The following is a 21,386-nucleotide window of genomic DNA, read 5'->3' on the forward strand; positions in this document are numbered from 1 at the left end:
TACCTATTATGTTAATTAATTCTAAGAAATGAACAATTCTAGAGCCATCGAAAATGAATGTTTCCATTAAAGAGCTTGAATAAGTTATAGGTAGGTACTGTAGTAGGTTAGGTACTTCATTTCTCTTTGGTAGGCCTAATGATCAAGTAGGTACTTAGTTATCACTGGTCACATACCTATCTGCGAATCACTTGCACTATTTCCATTACCTAATATTATTTTCTCTTAATTTTAGAAAAAATGTTCGCACGTTTGGTTTGCTCACGTGCAAGTACATTTTGACATTTTTCTTGTAACCGCTCTAAATGAAAGTAAACGACGACCTTTGAAGAAGCGATACATCCGTGATACGAGTACTCCGAATTTTATGCGTTAATTATGGGTCGTTAATGAGAATTTCAGTTCTCTCTCGACCCCTCGTTGTTTATTCAGTACAACTACCTTCGTTGTTAATAAATTTAATTCTCTTAAAAACACACTATTGATATAAAATGTAAAATAAAAACACTCATCAGGTGAGGTTGGTCGCCAGCTCTTGATAAACGTCAGTGATAAATGTTATCATTTCGTCGAATTTTTAAAAAAAAATTCACGCGAACGAAAACGAATACAGAAAAAAAATGGAATTAAGTAGTTAGGTACTATGCATCGCACGAGTTAGGTTATATTGTTTGATTTGAACTTTCGCAGTGTTTGAACTAAAAATGACTTCAAAATTGAACAGCAATCCGGAATCGAAGAACTTGTACGCATTGGTACGATTCGCAATGGCAATATGATTCGAAAACGGCGGACTCGGTGCTGAAGTCGATGCATGCATCCTAAAAAAGGGGATCCTCGGTGAGAGAATCGATTCGTTCGCGCCTTCACAACCCGCCGACGACAATACTTCCAATCGAGCACGTGTTTCGTTTCGTGTTGTGCTGTGCCTCCAAGTTTTGATTCATACTGTCGCATCGCGTATGTAGTTCCGCTTGTGACGATCATAATATTGATATTTATAATTTCAGCTCGGTATTAATTACTTTGAACTTCACGTAATTCGATCGTCTTCCACTATTACTATTTATTATTGATGAAAAATTACACGTATTCGTGTTACGTAATTTACGCGGTTTGCGAACCGTTAAGTTAGCCCAAGTTACCAACGGTTTTTTTTTTTTTTTTGTTTCGAAAGGTGTTTTATGTATAAGAAGTGTTATCAGTACTTACAATGACGTCACGAGCCGAGGAGGTAAGAATGCGACTTGTGTTAAATTATTTTCTATTCGATACGAGTGTCGAAAAATTGCCTAATATGCAAATTATTTTGTAGGCACCTGAATTTTACTTGGGTTATATTTTGTAAACTATCTGTTAACACTTTGTATGCGGTGACGACGTATAAGTATTAACCGGTGTGGTGTTTCTGTTTGGTGTTACCTTATTTGTAGCGAAAAAAGTAATATAGGTGTACCTTGAATAAGGGCCTTAGAGATTTGAGGTCCTCATTCCGGGAAAGACAAGAAACAAATTTGGTTTTTACTTTTGTGAGATCTGAACAACATATTATGTAGGTACAAATGGATTTGAAATTGAATATTCCATCATGTTATTTTTCAATGATACTTTTCATTATCAATCAATACTGTGATGAAAATTGTGCAATTTTTCATTAAAAAGTTCTATTAAATTTCTGGAATTTTTTTGACATTGAAAATGAAGCTTCACTTCGAAAAATTATCAAAATCACATTTCGCCAAAAATTTGAGGTAGTTCCTAGGCAAATCGTGTGATTGAACCTACAAAACAAGGTATTAGTTTACTTTTTGCTTAGGTACCTTTTGTTTATTTTATTTTATTCGTTGAAAACTTTTATCATTCAACTCAAAAGATGGTTAAAGTGAAAAATTGAATCGCAATTTGAAAAATAAAGAAGAATCTGTTTACCTAATAGCTATTTATATTGCTTTCAAAATGGATAAAGTGCTCTAAATGACTTTTCTAATTTCCAAAAAGAAACTGAAACGAAGAGTGAAAAAAAATCAATAAAATCATATAGATCGTGTTGACATCTTATTTTAATGAAAATAAGTAGGTACCTATTTTAAAAATCAAAACCATTTCCTATCTTCAAAAGGATTTTGCTGGGGGAAAAATTTTACAGAAAGCGCATTTAGTTCCAGGGCCGTAGAGAGCCAGCGAGGGCCTGGGGCAAAAAATGAGGGCCTCGTGGAAAATTTTCAAGCCCCCCCCCCACCGGCCCTACCAAATCAGTAGGTTTAAAAAAAGATACATATTTATATATTTGTACAAAATGATGACATGTAATTTTGATTTTGAAGAGTGTTTGTAAATTCAAAAACGTGAAGAAAAGCTAAAAATATTTCCCGAGCGGACCGAGGGCGAAAATTTCTTGGGAAATTATGTTTGAAAAAGTGGTTTTCAACAAATTTTAGACACAATTTACAAATTTCAGGGTTGTCAGTTCATCACTGAACATTTGAAAATTTCAATTGCCAACTTATTAAGCTTTCTCAAAAACTGAGGGCTCTTTGGAGAACGAGGGCCCGGGGCAAATTGCCCCCATTTGCCCCCCCCCCCCTGTCTATGGCCCTGTTTAGTTCAGATTTTTTCCCAAAGTGTTGTTTCCAGAAATGATTTTTATGAAGATAAAGTTCAAAGAAAAACGTGGTACATAGATATGGTTTCCAATTTTGAAAAAATTTCATTTTAGAATTTGAGATTTTTGGTGGGTTAGCTGCACAGAATTGTGAAAGTTTTAGCTTTTGGGAATTTTATTTTACGAATTTGAAGGTAAAAACGAGAATTGAAATTTTTCTATTTCATTTCATTAATACAAAAATTCCCACTAAATTTTCAAAATCAAATTTTCAAGTTCAGTACCTACCTACCTACCTACCTACCTACCTACCTAGTCTTTTGAAATGAAAATTTTTTTCGTGTTGGAAATTTGTACTTTTGATGGGAGTGATAGTTTTGTATCAAAGTTTTTTAAAAAGATTTTATTACTGACATTTTTTTTCGATTTGGTCCAGTTGCGGAATTGTTATCTTGTCTGATTTTGTAATGATCAAAAAAAGTATGAAATACTGTTTTGATTGTGGTTTTTGAAAAAATGACGAGAAGAGTCACAAAAATGTTCCTCGAATAACATTTCATTGCAAATTTTTATGAATTTGGCTCTCCAGTTCGATCTACAACTTCGAATTATACATACTTATATGGCTTTGAAAAATTGAAATATCAAAACACAATTTCTCAAACGAATGATTATTCAAAATATTTAATACATAACCTTCTGCAGCTTTTGGAAGCTCTTTCGGTCTTTTTTGGTGATTGTATTAGGTGCGCACGCTCCTTTTCATAACACTGCTAAAAAAAATTGAAATTTGAAGAATGAACCGTATGTTTATAAGAGAAATAAATTCGTGCTTACTTCAATTAGTTTGAAATTCTGTGGATTTTCAAGTTTGTGCTAAAATCGGAATCATTTACCTTTTTTTGAGGAGTGAGAATGAAGTGAGCCTATAAAATACATACCTACCCCTGGAAGTGTTGTAAAAGATCTGCAAAAAAAGCTCTGTGATTCAATTTGAAAATCAGGGGAAAAGCTCGAATTAAAAAACCAAAAAAAAAAATGTTTTAAAAACACAGAATTTTGAGTTTTTGACAAACCCAGCGCAAAATACTTTGCATCTGATCAGATCTGATTACATCCGGACATTTCTTAGATCCAATTTGACCTTATTGTATTTGGTCAGATCTGATCAGAACCTCATTTTTCCCTAAGGAAATCATCAACAATAATGATCAATGCCTTTCGTGTAATCTAGTAACTGTGAACTGATAATAAAATTGTGTCATTCAAAATCATTAACTTGAAACGTAAATTTCTGAAAATGGGCGATTTTCGCTTAGGCCCTTATTCGGGGGACTCCTTCAGTAGTGTTGTATTAGCCTATACGAATGCGTAGTTTGAGAGTATGACGAAATATCTTTCATGATAACATAACGAATTTCGCGATAACCGTCCCTATGCCTCACCACAATGTAACCCAAATACTGGCAATGGCCCAAGTTGACAAAACAGCTGTTAAACGTGTACGAACCTCCATATATTATTATATTATACTGGTACGAAGTTGCAGTTTTAACGAGTAAATGCTGTGCTCTCTGTCATAGAGTAGGTACCTTTTAAAGCCTAGTTTTAAAATCGACTGCGAGTTGCGAGTTGCGACTCGGACTCAAGCTGGCAAATGTTGAAATTACATCATGTCGCGTCGATTCAGTCATCTATTTCAAATAAACGCCTACATCCGGTAAAATGAATTTTTCTGTGATAAGGCGATTCCTTCCTTGGTTTTTCTAAAATAGACTGGAGGCGCGACGCGGGGCGGCGGCGCGGCGACGCGACGAAAGATATTAATCACAAAATGTACACATATCACCGCAGCACTTATGAACCTCTAAAGTCTAAACATTCTTTAATAGAAGAAGTCTGCATCTCTAGCAAACGACTACGACGAAGACGACGACGACGACGTATCGTATTTCAAATTAACTTATACGTATGTAGTATTTTAAATTGAATAACGATGAAAATCTCCTCTTCTTCGCCGCATCTTTCTTCGAAACACGCCTGCCTGTTGTCTGCTGTCTGACTCGCCATGAACTCGCGGTACCTCGCCGACAAACGCTCGTAGTATGTCCTAGAGAAGAAGATATTCGCGAAAAATAGCGTAGAAATCAATCTAAACTTGGCGAATTTATGGCTATTTTTAATTTATGACGGATTTATTCAAATTTTAAACAGGTTTACTCTTCAGCTATGAGAATTGACTATGATGGCTGAGGTATATGCTTGTGTACTTGAGAGAACTGCTTCACGTAGGTATGGGTGGAGGTATAGGTAATACATAGTACATATGTACATAGCATCACATACCCACATGTACGTGTACATTATGTATGTATAGGTAGGTATATACGTTTCGAATGCCAATTTCATGACGTTTTAGTCAAAATCACGTGAATATTTAATTATGGCCATACCGCAATGCTGCAACTTACGAGTATATACGATTTAAGTTTTATGTCAACATTTGATCCTGCTTATTGAGAACTCACAAGTGTTTGAGAGATAAAGACCAATACGTCATTTCGAGGTTATTTTATACCTAGTGTTTTCATTAGACGTTAGCTTGTCTTTGTGACACCAAAGTATTCGTTGGAGATTGTTGGAACGATGGATTTAAGGAGGAATCTACGTAGCTGTTCATCGGCGTCTGCGAAATCCGAGGTTTGCAACGATACCTGATTTATTGTGTACGTTTTCGTCTTCGTGTGTGGGTGTTTTTGATAGTAGGTAGGTAACTGTATAATTTTACGAATAAATAGTAAAAAAAAAAAAGAGTGAGAGAGAAAGAGAGAGAGAAAAGATCATGCTGACAATGACTACAAAGGCCACGTGAAGCAAGGCTGTCTGCATCCAGCAGGGAATCGACGTTTCTGGCGAAAACTACTCTTTCACAAGTTTTTTGGTCCATTTGAAGCACTTCAAGTGAGAGTTACCAGCTTTATAAGTATGTATTATACTGTGGCTATCTCCGAACAATTATGTCCACTGTTTTCATGACTGGTTGGGGTGAATTTCGGTTTTTGAGAAATAAAACACTTGCCTATTCAAATTATAGCATTTTAGTTAGGTGTGCAACCATACAATTTAGAAAAAAAAAGTTAATTTTTTCTTGAAATGTGGAAATGTTATACAATTTTATGAAATGCAGAGAAATTCATGAAGCTCAATAATGCATTTAGGATAGTCTCCCTTTCACCATGAAGTATTGTTGGCGAAGAGGGTCTACTGCGTGTAAGTTGTATCTACCTACATACCTACCTATTCTTGTACTTATTAACATATGATATTGCAGAACCCACAAAATATAAAAAACTTAGACAACCGCGAAAATTGACATTTCAATTCAATTTTTACAAAAGAAAGTAATCCAACCTGTGAACCTGCGAAAAATTCTCTGCTGCAGTAAAAAATTGAAAAAGCGCCCAGAAATATGTACTTCGCCGCAGAAAATTTTGTATGCTGGCTTTCATTGTTAGATTTTTAATATTATTTTTTTAAATTCAAGTTTGGTCTTTTTTCCATAAAAATTGTGATGTTGATTAATGATAGTAGTTTCTGACCTGTTCTGGAGTCTCGACGATATAGACTGATTAATTTTTTTCAAAATGATGTTTTTTCTTTCATCTCTTGGATTGTGTAAATTTTCTATGAGTTTTTAAAATTTTGATTACGATGATTATGAAACGGTGCTCATTCCAAAAATACAAATTTTGTTGAAATTTGAGCCCTACACTTCGGGTGGTTCCTGTTCCTTTATTCGAATTTTTTAAAAACACTTCTGCATTATAGATGTAGATACCTATACCTCCCACGTGTTTTGAAGTTATGCTACGTAGATAAAAGTTTCATCGCAAGCTAATTATAAAAACTATGGAATTGCGAGAATAGAACGAAAACAAAAACAAAAAATGAGTTTTGAGATCATGGCTGTATTGAATTTTTTTGGTGTTGGGGGGGGGGGCAAACGTGTTAATTCCAACTTATACTTAATTTTTCTCATTTCTATATTTCCTACTGGAATTTTTTTGTACCTACCAGATTGGCTATCTGAGCTCAGTGTTGGTTGTTTAAAAATCGTTAGTTTAAAACATTGTTTAAAACAGCTATGTATTTTAAATGCTGAGAAAAAAACATTCGTGGTTAAAACATAATTTCTATTTGAAACTGTTTTTATTGTTTTAAACCTTTTTTTTTCAGACCTTGATTTTTTTGTTTTTTAAAAATTATTTCGAGATTTTTGACCATAGAATTATCAAGAAATTTTTAAACAATGATCACATGTTTTTTTATACGGATTTTTACAAGAATCCATAATCTAAATTCTGGGACTCTGGGTGGATTGCCAGTTCATTTCTGATAAAGTAAAATCTAAAATCTATTTCTATAATCTACCACCTCAGTAGATATGGATTTTTAATAATCTGGATTTAATCTGTTTACAATCCTGTAAAAAAAAACAGCTGAATTTTCAAAAACTGTTTATATTTTTTTTTGTAAAAAAAAAAAAAAAAAAAAAAAGATTTTGACAATCCATAATCCAGATTATGGAAAATCCGTGTAAAAAAACATACTTTAAATCACTTATTTGATATCTGTGAAACGTATAAAACATACCTAAAGGCAATATATTTTTTGAATTTTATTTACATTTTTTGATTGAACAAGAACAATAAAATCAAACAACGTTACAAAGTACCGAAAAAGTTGAAAAAAAACTGAATCTGAAACCACATTTACACATTGAAAAAACGAAATTTTTGTTTTAAACGTGTTTCAAAAACGTTTAAACACGTTTAAAACAGGTCAAATTGTACACTTGAATACAAAAAAACTGTTTTTTGTTTTTTTTCAACACTGTCTGAGCCACACTTGAAGGAAATTTTGATATGCATTGATTTGTCATTTTGAAAAGATTTCCAAAAAATGTGCACATTTGCTCTTCTGAAAGTTTTACCAACTGTATGAAATTTTCTTGAAAATCTCGATTGAAAATACCCAAGTTGCAATAAAATTATCTTGCTTAACAATTCACTATTCAGTTGAAACAATTATTCAAGTTGCAAATTTTCAAAATAGGTACCTACTTCTTTTTCTAATTTCTTAAATTTATAAAAGATTAATATGTAGTAAAACATAGCGTTTGTCCGGAGGACCTCTTTGTCAACTAGCAAATAAGAATTGCCAAATCACCAATTGTTTTCATTTTCCAGACACCTGGAGGGAAGCTCCCCTCCAATTCTAGTTCAATTCCCCGAATCTATTATCCCGATCGGACATTTCCCCAACACACCATTTTCCGAAACCCGTTTCCTCGAATCCCATTTCTTCGAATCCGTTTCTCTCTCTCTCTTTCTTCGGTACGGTCCTGTTTGAGATATCATTGATTGAAGTCATTGAACTCATTTTGGTACTTCAATCTTAAAAATACATATTTTGTATGTTTAAGTGCACGATTTTTCCTAAATTGCTTGGTTTTCAGTGTCGTAGAATACGCACTACGTATACCCAACTCCTTGAATTCACAAGATAGACAACTTATCATGATGACTTTTTTGTTTATCCACTTCATCTACTCGAGGTCTATCCATGATCAACATTTCCAACATTCCATTTAACATGAACACTCTGCATATTCTTCGCATAATTTTCTTAACTTTTTAATGCCGAAAATCATCGCATTACATAAACCTATCGAACTCGAAGTACTGTTTACATTTTGTTAATATATGCTTAAAGAAGCGGCTTAATTAATGAAAATACAGCATTATTTCGACGTTCGCACGCGTTCTTATTTATTTACTGCTTAAGATTTATTATCTTTTAATCCGGAACGCGTATACTTGTTAGATACCGTTATTTTGCATTTATACGGAAGGACTATCGGTTTTATTTCTCAACGATCAATAAATCCTCTCGAGTGACACGTGCATAAGAATTCTGCATTTGTTTACATTTTTTTCCACTTTACCACGTGGATTATTATAATTAAAAATGCTCGTTTTAGAGAACTGTTTGCTATTGAATTATATACCCGCAATGCATATTGCCTGCCTACCTAGTACCTACGTATGCACTTTTGCTGTTAGTGTAGTACGTTTGTATTTTATAGCTTTTTGTTATTGTTTCTGGCGAATAGGTGTTAAGTGACCAGGTATCTGTCCACTGTCTTGATTCATTACCGCAGCTTTCAATAAATATTTTCTGCATGCTAGTTCGTTTTATCTCCATTACATGCGGGGTTAGGTGAAATGAGAAAGAATAGAGTCGATTGAATTTTTCTTTTCACCAAGAGTAATATTGTGGAATTACATGTAAGTTGAAGTGGCTGCCTTATCTGAGTATTTGAAGTTGAATTAATCGGTACCAGACTCGTCGATAAATACTCACTTCAGCAATCTTGATTATCGTAGTAACCATTCGAACGGATATTCCGACGAATGATTCTTTTCGATCGATATCGTAGCAGCTGAACGACGATTAATTCTAGCGAATAAAATACATACATATATCCTAGTTTTGTGATGTAAACTATACCTATATCACGTTGAAAATGTTCCGTTGATTGTCGCAATTGTTCGTCGTAGACGTTATTTGAATTTCGTGGTTTACTAGTAATTTTTGCTGCATTTTTCTGGAACGGTGAAAACATTAGCGAAATGGTATGATTATTTTATTTTTACCAATCATACATATTAAGTACATGAGTATTTTTGTTGAAATTTATCTTTCTAAGTGCAATCTTCTTCAAAACAAATGGAATTAGATATGTACCTATTTTTATTGAACATCCGAGCAAAAGTATTTCTTTTTTGAACATTCGACAATCGTGTAAATTGGTACCCATTCAAATTTAGGTTATCTTCTGTCTGTTTCGGCTTTCTCCGAATTTAATTCTTATACGTTGTAAATTTGGCAAGACTTTCGTCTCGTCTGGTTGCATCGCTCGTGTAGGTACAAGACAAACTGCGGTGTGTTCCAAATTTCATTCATTATGCGGAACCGCGAATGGAAAATGTGCTGATGTAATTTTATCGGTTTAGTTAGGTCATTGGTGTTTATATGTTGGTACCTACATTATACTAACGTGATTTTAAAATTGGTTTCTCCAAACACATGTTTATAATTTTTTTTAAAAATGGGTACCCGACTACCCGCCCATTAAACTTCTGTTCTGCTTTTAATTCAGGTGTAATAGGCGTATATGTAATAATACACACAACGAGGCACTAAAAATTTCATACGAAGGATGCCTAGATCTTGGCATTTGAAGCCTTGAAGGAACCACACGTGTTTAGTTGTAGGTTTCCTAATTTCAAATTTCATTTAGCTCTTTTGAAATAATAATCATAAGCAAAATGTGAAAACAATAATATCAAATAATTTTTAGGGGGTCTCTATATCTAATGGGTAATTGAAAATCCAAAATTCAAATTGTTCCCATTTTTTTGAAATTTTGTCTGAAATTTCAAGTTGAAAGAGTTATGTTAGGAGCTGGATTGAAATTTAGACTGGACTTCTAAAAACAAAACCAATGACTTGGACATCATTCTGTACAGGTTTATTTTTTCAAGTTATTGTTGTCCGCAAATGGATCTTGTAGGTAGTATAGTAAAAAGGAATAAAGAGAAGAGATGGGGAGAGATTCCTGTATTATTCAGCAATTTGGTTTTCTCAGTAGTTTTGTGTAGGTAGATAGGTCTTTCGGAAATTGATAAAAGAAATTTTATTGAATGAAGCCTACGATTATGTATGTACTTGATATTTAAAATTTTGTTTTAATGATTCCAATTAAATATACGTAATACGTATAGGTATCTACCTAGTATATCTTTAAAATGAAAATTTAATTTAAAAAATTTATAATACGTTGTAACCCAACGTTGAGTTATGTGTTGCTAATCGTTTCCTATTCAAATTCATATCCACTTTTTTAATATTTTATTTTAATGTATTTGTAAGTTGTACTCACATTAAAGTAAGGGAATTCCTACATTAAACTAATGATCGTATCAATCTTCTATATTCCTATACTTGCCTTTATATGTAATATAAATCCATATCTCAAAAGATAACATTATTTAGCAAAGGTCATAAATAGAAAATTTCAAGTGCAAAAAATTATCTCTGATAGGTAGATGAACGATTTTTTTTTCACTTTTCTTTTCATATCAGTTTTAGACGTCGCCAAGTGAATGAGAATTAACCGATGTCATTTTATTACAATACAAGGATTTCATAAGTATCGTATAGCTTATCAGTTATGGTTGACGTTATTATATAAGATGTGAAACTTTAAAATTGAGAGATACGCAAAAATTCTAGCTACCTAGTACCTGCCCTACCTACTCACATATCAAAATTGTCATATGTATAATTGAATTCAAAAATGATAAATTGACTCAACTCGATCTACAATGTGTAAAAGTAGAAGTACCGTACACACTTGATCCAGTTTTATTGATTGGGTTACACCAATTAAAACGAAATTACATGAAATTATGTAGGTAAAGCGGTCTAGAGAGGGAACATTGATGAGTGCACTCGAACTCGAAGGAGGGAACTCTTGATTTTAGGTCTGTTTTTCTGAAAACGTTCGTACAGAATTTTCAAAATTTTTTGGTAATGATTAAATATTAAATTTTTTATTTTGGTTTTTGGAATGCTGTTGTGTGACATAATCAATATGATAATTCATTTTCAAAATTAAAGGAGTAGTTAATGAGCATAAGTATGTTGATAGGTATAGAGGGTGCCATAAAATTTCGTAGCGCCATGTCCTTTTTGGTTTGTTCGATTCCATGGGAGCAAATTTTAAAAGGTAGAGTATTTGTTCAAAAATTTCATTTACCACCCTTTCAAATTTACAAAAATTCAACATTCAAAATGATGTACGTTTATAAGTTTTTTTGTTTCTTTGAGTAAGTACCGCAACGAAGATTTTCGAGCTATAAAATGTTGGGAGGTCTAGAAAAATTACTTCTCTCTAGAAAAAAAAATGTCTTCATTTTCTTATTGAAAAGAAACACACAAGACCTCCTGAAAACAAACACAATAAGAGCGTTTTTTTCAACCTACTACGATATGTTGTGAAGGTTCTGACCGTCCGTTTCTTAGTGTCGGCGAAATCACAAGTTTTTTCATTGAGTTTTGATATCGAGACCTTTTATTAGGAAATAATGCTAGGTACCTTTTTTTTTACCTGCGCATTCTAAAAAAGAATTTCCGTTTTCGATCTGCTTTCAAACCCTTAATTATGAGCGCGCCTTTGAGGGTTTATTACATGTCTACAGGAAATGCATCCAACAGTAGGTGATTTGAAAACCGTTATCTACCAATAGTTTCCAACTCGAGAAATGTGGATGTTTAAAATTTTTTCTATGTGTATCTGATGTTGATCTTATCCCTTGAGAAGTGGCGTAGGTAATTTAAAAATGTGGATAGTCACAACGTATCGTCTTCAAAATAGAAAAACAAATGCAAACCCCTGCCCTGAATGTGTCTTCAACTTTTGATTGAACGCAACGCCAGAGAAGACAAGAAGATTTTTAAAAAATTCAAGCACGAGTTTATAGTCAGTTATCATCATTGTGAAGTAGATATATTTTACTTGAATACTTCCAAGTGTTAAAATACCTATCGTCAAAATCTTCATGTAGATCGTTGAATTCGCTGATTAAAAAGATATTTCTAGTCAATTTACATTGATATTTTAGAATACATATCTGCGGTATCTACACATACAAAAAGTCGATTACCCATCAAATTTACACATCGTTAACGTTTATTCATCTTTCATTTATTTAAAGTACTTGTACCTCTGCAAATGAACCGTCAGCCGCCAGATTCAGCCATACAAGTTATCTCATTTCACGTGCATTCAATTTTTAATTTAATTTTGATACCAAGACAAGAGACGAAAGAATTTTCGATTGAAATTTTTTATTAATAAAATACTTTGAAACCAGTTTCCATTTAGAGGTGCAGTCTACTTCTACTTCTGCCAACACAATCAGATTATTAATCTTGAAAATTTTATTAAAACTGCAAAAATTGATCGGATACAATTTAAAATGAGTTGATAAGGAAAGCTAATGCTAAATAAGTGGATATGAAATAGGCACGCTGTGTTGACTATCTCAATTTGTCAAAGCAAACTCGTAGTGCTTAGTATACTTACTACCTATGGAAATGTCCTAGGTATCTCTCTTGATTGTTCAACTGATGCCAACAATGTTAAAAATCAATGCTGTGGGAGCAAATTTTGGCATGCCAATTTCACGTCCTACATCACTGGTTTAGAACGTTTTTTTACATTTATGCATATTTTTTAGATCTGAAAAATTCGTAGCATAATTTGTCATTCTTGAAAATACTTTCATTTTTCACTAGTTATAACAACTATTACCCACTAATATCTAACGAATATGTCTACCTATAGGTACGCCAATCATAATGTAATTGGAAATAAATAGGTAACTTATTTCTGCAATTTTTTTTGTTTACAGACGAAAAGCCTTACGTGGGATTTGGATGAAATCCTGACAGATTTGAAATTCGGACGATACCAATTGAAAAATTTATTACTGATTGGTTTGCTGTTGATGTTCGCCAATATTTTCCCATTAAGTTTTACACTAACCGCCGGTGATTTAGATTATAGGTAAGAAAACCAAATATTTGTTCCGTGAACTTGACCTTGTCCAGTATTAATTGAAGATGCCATGTAGTACCATATATATTGTATGTTTTATAAATAAAACCAGTAATTAAATTCAGTTTACGATTGGCCGAATGGCCGAATTGCCAAATTTGATATTTACTACGTACGATATAATTACCAGACCTCTCGAGTTCGTGCCTAATTATATAACGATTCATGATTTGTTAGTAGTCTACTTGTTCTCTGCATGAGAGATGTCAAAGTGCTCTCGTGAAATGATTACAATAATTATTTTTAAAAACGCGTTTGTTATTAATATTTTCCTACAGATGTCGAATACCAGAATGTGACAACAATGTGACAATTTACAAACCATCGTGGCTAACTAATGCAGTTCCTTTTAAAGAAGATAGTCCACGAAAATGCGAAATGTACCAACCTGTCGATAACGTACGTGAGAATTTAACATGCTCAAAAGAAGGATTCAATACTTCTGTTATTCACCAATGCCACGATTGGGTGTTCGCCACAGAAGAAGTGACCATTGTGAAAGAGGTGAGATAATAAGAGAAAAAAAAAACATTGTAGTTTTACGTGGTTACCTACCATATTGTTCGATGCGATGGGTTCACCTTCAGCTTTGTACCGCGCCGTTAATTAATTACCTACCGAAATAATATGTAAGTATTAAAATGCGAATTTATCGAGAACAATGTACATTAATCATATATCATGAGAAAAAAATTCGCGAGGATGTTTCGAAAGATGCAATTTTTTTGGCGGTGTTGAATGATGGCCTCGAAGGGAAAAAGAAAAATTGTATTTTAGAGTGCTGGGCTTTGCTCTTTGCTGCCTTCCAATACCTTCTGCTCGTGGAATCATTTTGAATTTCATTATAGCTTTTTAATTATTAGCTGAAGTAGGTATTCATTTGATAGTACCATATTACTTCATCGTGAATATTATGTAAATGCAATTCGTTTATCCCCCAAAAACTGCATATAAATTGAATTTTATGCAATTAAAAAGCTTGCGTGGGTTTGCGGACATGTCATTAATAAAATAGTAGGTACCTGTTTAAAAAATGTGTGGGATTGAGTTTTTTTTTCAAATGATTATTTCGACAGTTTTCTGGTGCCCAATTCACTATTTGTTAAGTGGTACCTACTTATTGCCTTTGCTATCTTAAATGAAAATGTTTTTTCTCTTTAAAGTAGGTGCAAAGAAAAACAATTTTCCTGAAACAAATCTAACCTAGAGCTAAACGGAGCTTGATAATTCCCCAATTATTTTTAAAAAAAAAATATATGAAGACTTGAAGAAAAATTGAATTTTTACTCATGTAGTTTTTAAAATTCAGCGATTTGTTTTCAAATTAATCTGTCTATCTGGTCAAAGGTCAATGTCATTTCAATTTTTGAACATGAGCTTTATTTCGGTTTCAATCAACCGTTGGTTCTACGTGTACCACGTATTAGGTAGTCCAGAATACTCGAAAACTGGTTTTCGCTGCCTAATTTTCTGAAAGTTCAACTAATTTCAAAAATTTCGTAACACGTTGGATACGTAGACTGTATTTTCCTCAGCGCTCCAGCTCGCTTATACTGTCAAAGATCCAACTCCCATATCAAAATTTTCCTTCCTCAATTTCTTAAAAAAAAAGTTTTCACGATGACCAGCGAATTTTAGCGGGAAATTTCGTTTATTTGTTATAACTCCGAGAATGAAAAATTCAAGTTTTTCTAATTAAAACTTGCGGTATAGGTAACTTGAGTAATTAAACGACAACACGATAATGATAACATTAAAAATTTTGTAAAAATCTGAGAAAAAATTTAATATGGGTGTTTGAAGTAAACATTGAAATTAGTTCAGTTTTTATCATGATTCAGTGTACATTGATTCTTGTTATCAATAAAGAGTTGTTAGTTTAATCAATCAATTGTTTGGGTACCTATCTGCCTACCTACGTATTAGTTACCCAACACGGATAGTTCAACCACCGTGGAAATTTGTTTCGAGTTGATAGCTAGATAGTGATAGTGTTTGTCGTGCATTAGTATCTGATTATTAATAAGTATTTTGTATGTTTTTGTAGTTCAATATTTTATGTGAACAATCAAAATGGGAATTGGCGATGATCGGTACCATTAACAACATTGGTCAATTTTTTGGTATACCTATATTCGGTATTATTTCAGATAGGTAAGTCAAAAGTTATCGATTAATTACCTTTTTTTTAAAAAAAAAAATTGATTTGAGAATTGGATTAACTAAATGATGCATGAAAAAACCCATCTGTGATAGGCTAATATTTTTTTAAATTATGCGTTGGTAATTTATTTGAAAAATTTATACTTGTGATTTTATAAAAAAGATAATCTGGTCTGATTAAATTGAAAATTAAATCCTTACGTACCTATTACATAATGGTTACTACATATTTCCAAATTAGACTTGATTGCTTAAATTTAATGCAATTATGAATATATGTAAAAGTAGGTACTTGAAGATGCAGATTTCAACATAGGCACCTACCTACCTAATTGTATCATGTTACAGATATGGTAGAAAATTTGTAGCTTTGTCCTGTACAATGTTATCGGTGTTGTTTGGAATTTTACGAGGTTTATCAACCAGTTACCTGATGTTCGCGGCATTTGAGTTTTTGGATTCATTTTTTGGCAGCGCCATTTACGGAACCGCATTCATATTGGGTAATTCACGTAATCTCTTTTTAAATTAATTTTACACCTTGCCGGTCTTTTCGAATTTTGAACCATCACAAGTTTAAACTATAGAACTTCATATTTCCTGAACCAATGTGGTTTTTTTTAATAACCGGTCACTGAAATTTTTTCATCACTTTATCGCATTGTTTTATGCCTATTAACGTCATTAAAACCACAATCAATTTGTAAAAGGTAAATATGTAAGTAAGTACTCATAGTTCAATGTAGTCATCGTATCAAAGTTCACGCTAAATTGCTCGCATTTTTATTCGATGATTAAATCAGCTCGTAAACTTTCTAATTTTTTACGAATTTTAATATGGCGACAATTTTACCCGTTTTAATTCATCTGCGCCGTTATATTACCCAGTTCATTTTGGTGAAATGGTTTTTTGAATTTCGAGTGAAATTAACTATCATTGAAATATTTCCTCGTTATGATGACGTATTTATGACGAAGGCGTTGGGGTTCGTAAAGAGAAGAGAATACTTTGGTTCTAAAATTAGTTTGCATGGACTGAATTGTCATGCGTAAGTATAAGATTCACGACCGATTAATTGAGATGTTTAATTAATGTAACGTATGTTGAGTAATAGTAGATTATTTATTCGTCAAATTAGGTGCAATTTTTTTTTGCCACAATCGATTCAATTTATTTTGCATTGTTTGGTCATGAAAAAAATAGCAAATTGTTAACAGCATTTGTTTTTTTTTTCCTTTTTGTTTCTCAAATGATCGTTATTGGGCAGCGAGTTAATTAGTCAACTTTTTTTGAACGTGATATGAATAAATTAGTAAAGTTTGTCTCGGAGAAAAGAGCCAGAAAGAATTTTAATTATTGAAAAAATGAATTAAAAAAAATTCATTGAAATCAGTGTGTAATTTTTTTTGCACTTTATTTCAACTTTCAGTCCAACTCTTGATGTTGCAGAAGTGTTGATCAACAAGTAATAACTTGGGCAAACGCATTTAATCACAGAAAGATTATTTGATTGGTTCGGTTTTCTGAATTTCGAGGGGGGGGGGACTGGCCGCACATCCAGTTTTTCTAAAAAAAATATTGTTTGGCGGAGAAAGTTCGACACTGCATAAGGTGTTTTATAAACGATGGGTGATCTGTGATTTTTTTCGACAAATTTAAATAAGAAGGGTGCTAGGTGCAGTCTATATGAACGAATTATGCAGTTTTAGAACCGGTTCTTTGTCTTGAAAGATCGTTTAAAAATCTCGAAAAGCCAGTTAGGTACCCGAAATTTCTTTATATCAGTTCTCGTTGAAAGCTGAAAGCTGGCAATTTTCTCTGTCTTCCTACATTTAAAATTATTTCAAAAAATTTTCTGCATGTCCTCTGAAACCATAGTACGACTTATCACATTTGGAAAATAACTTGAGATATTCGGCATTAAATCAGCAGTAGGTACTTTTTCAACAACTTCAAATTTCAGTATTGCGATTTTTATTGCAGTAACTTTCGTGACAGATAACAACTATAACTACAGTTAAGCTGAAAACAGAGAATTTAATCCGGCAATATACATATAGGTACCTACTAGTCTGATTTTTTTAGCCATTCTGGCGCCATAAAATAAAAGTATTGATTTTTCCAGTAGCCTATTTTCTAACAATGCTTGCAAAATTTTGCAAAAAAATCATTTAAAATTTTAAAATTTGTTCGACTTTAGAGGAAAAGTGCCAGCTTTTAGAAATTTGACAAAATTCTTCCAAAAAATAATCAGCATGTTTCGAAAAAAAAAAAAAAAAAAAGTGATCGGTTTATTATCCTTTTTTGATTTTTTGGTGAATCTTTGTTATACCTTTTACAAAAATCTTATTTGCGTTGTAAAAATTTTGCCATTTCAATAAACGGGTAGATTGTTCTGTCAAAGTCATAAGTGCAATAAAATTGAACCAAAGAAAATGCAAATTTAACCTATTATTTTCCATTAAATGCAATACTTATCTATTGTGAAATTTTACAATTTTATTATTTTAAATTCCTAAAGTTGTTACAATAAATTTGCATCATTAGTTACCCACGTTCTGTCTAACCTTGATCATGAGCGATGAAAGGAATAAAAATTTTCCATTTATAAAAACGTTTGTACCTATTTCAAGTCGATATTTTGATTAAAAATGCGAAATAAAGGAGGTTTTTTTTCTGTACCTTACCTACCTAATAAAGACGAATTTTATCAATCAACGTTATCGTCTAATTGATCGACTCAGTGACCTGTTGACGTTCGCTTTCGTAATTAATTGATATTTTGCGGTTTTATAGTGTGTGTTTTTTTTTTTTTTTTTGCTTAACGTTTATGAATATTTTATCGATTTGAAATCATAATATCTCCGTTAAAAAATATTGAATAACTAAGTACCTACTACCTATACCTAGGTAATTAATCTTATTTCTTATCTCTCTCCAATTGTTCGACTCCTGCCTACATTTCTAATAGAGGAAAATTTTGCGATGTGAAAACGGGGATGGGAGAAGTCCACAACCCATCTTACGAATTTGTATTTACATAATAAATAAATCTATTGATTTTTTTTAAACCGTAATTTTTTTGGTTACTACTCGTTAGTTCTGACGAAAACCTTGGGGGAAACATTGGTAGGTAGTACAAATTTGACATATTATCGAGAATAAGAACGGTACCTACCTACCTACAGTTGTCGAAACGTTAATTTTTCATTGTGTACCCGTATTACGAATGTTTTAATCACCTTGATCTTGACTTTGAAACCTGTTTTATTCGTTTCAGGTATCGAATTGGTGAATCCAAGTATGAGACCAATTGCTGCCACAATAATTGGAACGTTTTATCCTATCGGTGCTGTCATCATGGGCCTTTTAGCTTGGTATTTGCAAAATTGGAGGCAATTATTGATAGCTTGTTATTCGCCGGCTTTATTATTCGTTCTATATTATTGGTATGGAAATAAGTTTTTTCTGAGTGTGTACATTCAAGAAATGAATAGGTGCTGGTATATTGATGCAAGATTTGTTTTTAGGCTTATTCCAGAATCAGTTAGGTGGCTACAAACAAATGGACGTCATGACAAGGCATTCGCAATTTTAAAAAAGATCTCAGATTCAAACGACATTAAATTACCTGATAGAGTTTTAGAAGACCATAATGAAGACATGTTTATTAAAAAAATTGATGACGTAAGTTATAAGTAGTTCGAGAAAAATTGCTGTTTTTTCGTAGGTAAGGTATTCATCAGGGTGGCCTTTAATCAAACATGAAGGGTTTTTGTTTCAATTTTAAAATTAGGTTCATGTCATTTTTGTAATATTTTGACTGGAGGAGGGAGGCTGTGGTTTTTGTTAAAAATGAACCTTTCAGTTTCAAAATTTATCCGAGAGGCTTACGTTGTATCTATTTTTAATTTTCAAATATCACTTCTATTTAATCATCAATTAATGATGCAATTCGATCATGTTGAATGCGGCTCCAATGCTTCGTGTTACATTTTTTTCCGCCATTAAAAGACTTTGAATAGGTATTATACTTTTTGGGAAAATACACTGACTTAAAAGTATATGTTAGAAGAAATTAGCATTTTGAAAATGAAAACCATCTTCCATAATAAATACATAGGCGAGTGTATACCTACCTATCTATTTTTTTTTCATTCCTGTTTTTCTATTCAATTAGGACGAACCGAGTGAACCATTTTGGAAACCTATTTTCACCGCCTTTAAATCAAAACAGCTGCTGTTGAGATTATTCAATTGTTCGTTTTCATGGTTTGTGTCAAAACGCTTTTTCCACGACGTTCTTCTTCGATGGTACTTACATGAAAATCCATCTTTTCTGAATTTCAGGTTCACCGGTACTCTGGTGTATTACGGATTATCGATCAATTCGATCTCTCTGGCTGGCGACAAGTATCTTAATTTTATTTTAACCAATGCTGTCGAAGTACCAGCGTTCATTTTATCCGGTTTTATTATGGAAAAAGTCGAACGACGTGTTTCATTAAGCGCTGCATTTTTCTTCAGCGGTATTACGTGTATTCTTTGCGAATTTATTCCTGCCGGTATGAATTAAACTTCAAATACCAATAACAACCCCCTCATCTCTGCTATATGAGCCTGAATTCGCAATTTGAATGTTTGTTTTCTCATTTGCAGATATGCAAGTTACGCAGATTGTATTCTTCCTACTAAGCAAATTTCTCATCACTACATCGTTTAATATTATCTATATTTACTCGGCGGAAATGTTTCCAACGGAATTACGTTTATCTTTATGCGGTTTGGCTTCAATGTTTGGTCGTGTTGGGTCAATGATCGCGCCCCAGACTGTTTTATTGGTACGTTTTGAAATTTTTTTATATGTATGTAACTACGTATTTTGAAAATGCTGAACTAAATTTTTTGTTTGTCTTATTTCAGCGTGATATGTTCGGTAAGCACGCCCCCGTATTATTATTCGGTGTAATCGCTGTGGTAGCCGGAGGTTTATCAACTTCGTTCCCTGAAACGCTAAATAAGAAACTACCCGATACGTTGAACCAAGCTAAACTGGAAAATGAAGAATAATGGGTAAATAAATGGATTATTTGAATGCGTTAATAAATTATATTACCGAATAGATAAGTTTAGGTCTGAAATGAATCCGTCGGTATGTAACATGTTTCAGTGTTCGATTCCTGAATGTGCGAAAAATCAAAAAGTGTAAACACTACTTAGCAGAAATGCATTCCATTACTATACGTACGATCCCCTGGAGGGTTTTTTTAAAGACAGATTTTATCTGTATTATTATTTGTGATGACTTTTAAAGTAACTTTTTTTTTCTAATTAATTTTTTCAGAATAGCCTCGCTAGAACGATGTATTATTTTATGTAAAAATCGCGTTACCAATTGTCAACTATTTCGAATGATGATTTTTTACGCAAAATTTTATTCAACTCTCTCGTGTTTATATTAAACATGATTTTATAAATGTGAATATATTCGGTGAATTATCTTTTTTTATATGTCGTATTTGTATCGTAACAATTACATGTTTTTATTTTTACGAATATATAAGTATTTTTTGCATTTATGTACCCTACTTCGAAGTTCGACGTGATATTTTTTTTAAAATTTTTACAGCATCGCGTGAATTGAGTCGATAGTTTGCGTCTGGGGATCTTTCAACACAACAAATTTACTGGAATTAATTTCGCCTTCTATCTCGTTTTTTAGCACAATTCGCTGAAAATTGTCCTTTTTTTTGGAAAAAATCATTTTAAAAGTGCTCTTTTTTTAAAAATTGTCCAAAAGTCTTGCTTTTTGCCAAAAATTGCGAAAAATCCTAGCTTTCTTGCGATTGAAAAGTTCCGCTTTTTGCCCA

The 21,386-nt window shown here is 32.6% G+C and overlaps 1 protein-coding gene across 4 annotated transcripts; it reads left to right on the forward strand.

Moving 5' to 3' along the window:
* The first annotated feature begins 681 nt into the window (after positions 1–681).
* Positions 682–21,099, forward strand: LOC135840905 (organic cation transporter protein-like). Of its 4 annotated transcripts, XR_010557799.1 has the most exons (13): positions 5,234–5,302; positions 13,147–13,301; positions 13,631–13,856; positions 15,400–15,506; positions 15,864–16,018; positions 18,797–18,965; positions 19,047–19,203; positions 19,697–19,788; positions 19,867–20,081; positions 20,176–20,357; positions 20,440–20,589; positions 20,687–20,760; positions 20,861–21,099. XR_010557799.1 is itself a non-coding variant. In XM_065357662.1 (12 exons), exons 1-11 carry the CDS (start codon positions 1,214–1,216, stop codon positions 20,584–20,586), a joined length of 1,626 nt encoding a protein of 541 aa, XP_065213734.1. In that variant the 5' UTR covers positions 682–1,213; the 3' UTR covers positions 20,587–20,589; positions 20,687–21,099. The 4 variants fall into 4 exon arrangements, 3 of the variants coding, with proteins under 3 accessions (XP_065213734.1, XP_065213733.1, XP_065213735.1); XM_065357662.1 differs by lacking the exon at positions 5,234–5,302 and adding an exon at positions 682–1,234 and having other exon boundaries at positions 20,687–21,099; XM_065357661.1 differs by having other exon boundaries at positions 20,687–21,099.
* The last annotated feature ends 287 nt before the right edge of the window (positions 21,100–21,386 follow it).

The sequence above is a fragment of the Planococcus citri genome, chromosome 3 (genome assembly GCF_950023065.1).
Source record: "Planococcus citri chromosome 3, ihPlaCitr1.1, whole genome shotgun sequence".
In the NCBI taxonomy this organism is placed as follows: domain Eukaryota; kingdom Metazoa; phylum Arthropoda; class Insecta; order Hemiptera; family Pseudococcidae; genus Planococcus; species Planococcus citri.

What these genes read in the sequence shown, in the direction of transcription:
- LOC135840905 (XM_065357661.1), top strand. Translation starts at nt 5,249, where the DNA reads ATGGATTTAAGGAGGAATCTACGTAGCTGTTCATCGGCGTCTGCGAAA. An exon ending in CGGAACCGCATTCATATTGG is followed by an intron (nt 16,019 to 18,796) that starts GTAATTCACGTA and finishes TATTCGTTTCAG; the next exon opens with GTATCGAATTGGTGAATCCA. An exon ending in TTGCGAATTTATTCCTGCCG is followed by an intron (nt 20,082 to 20,175) that starts GTATGAATTAAA and finishes TCTCATTTGCAG; the next exon opens with ATATGCAAGTTACGCAGATT.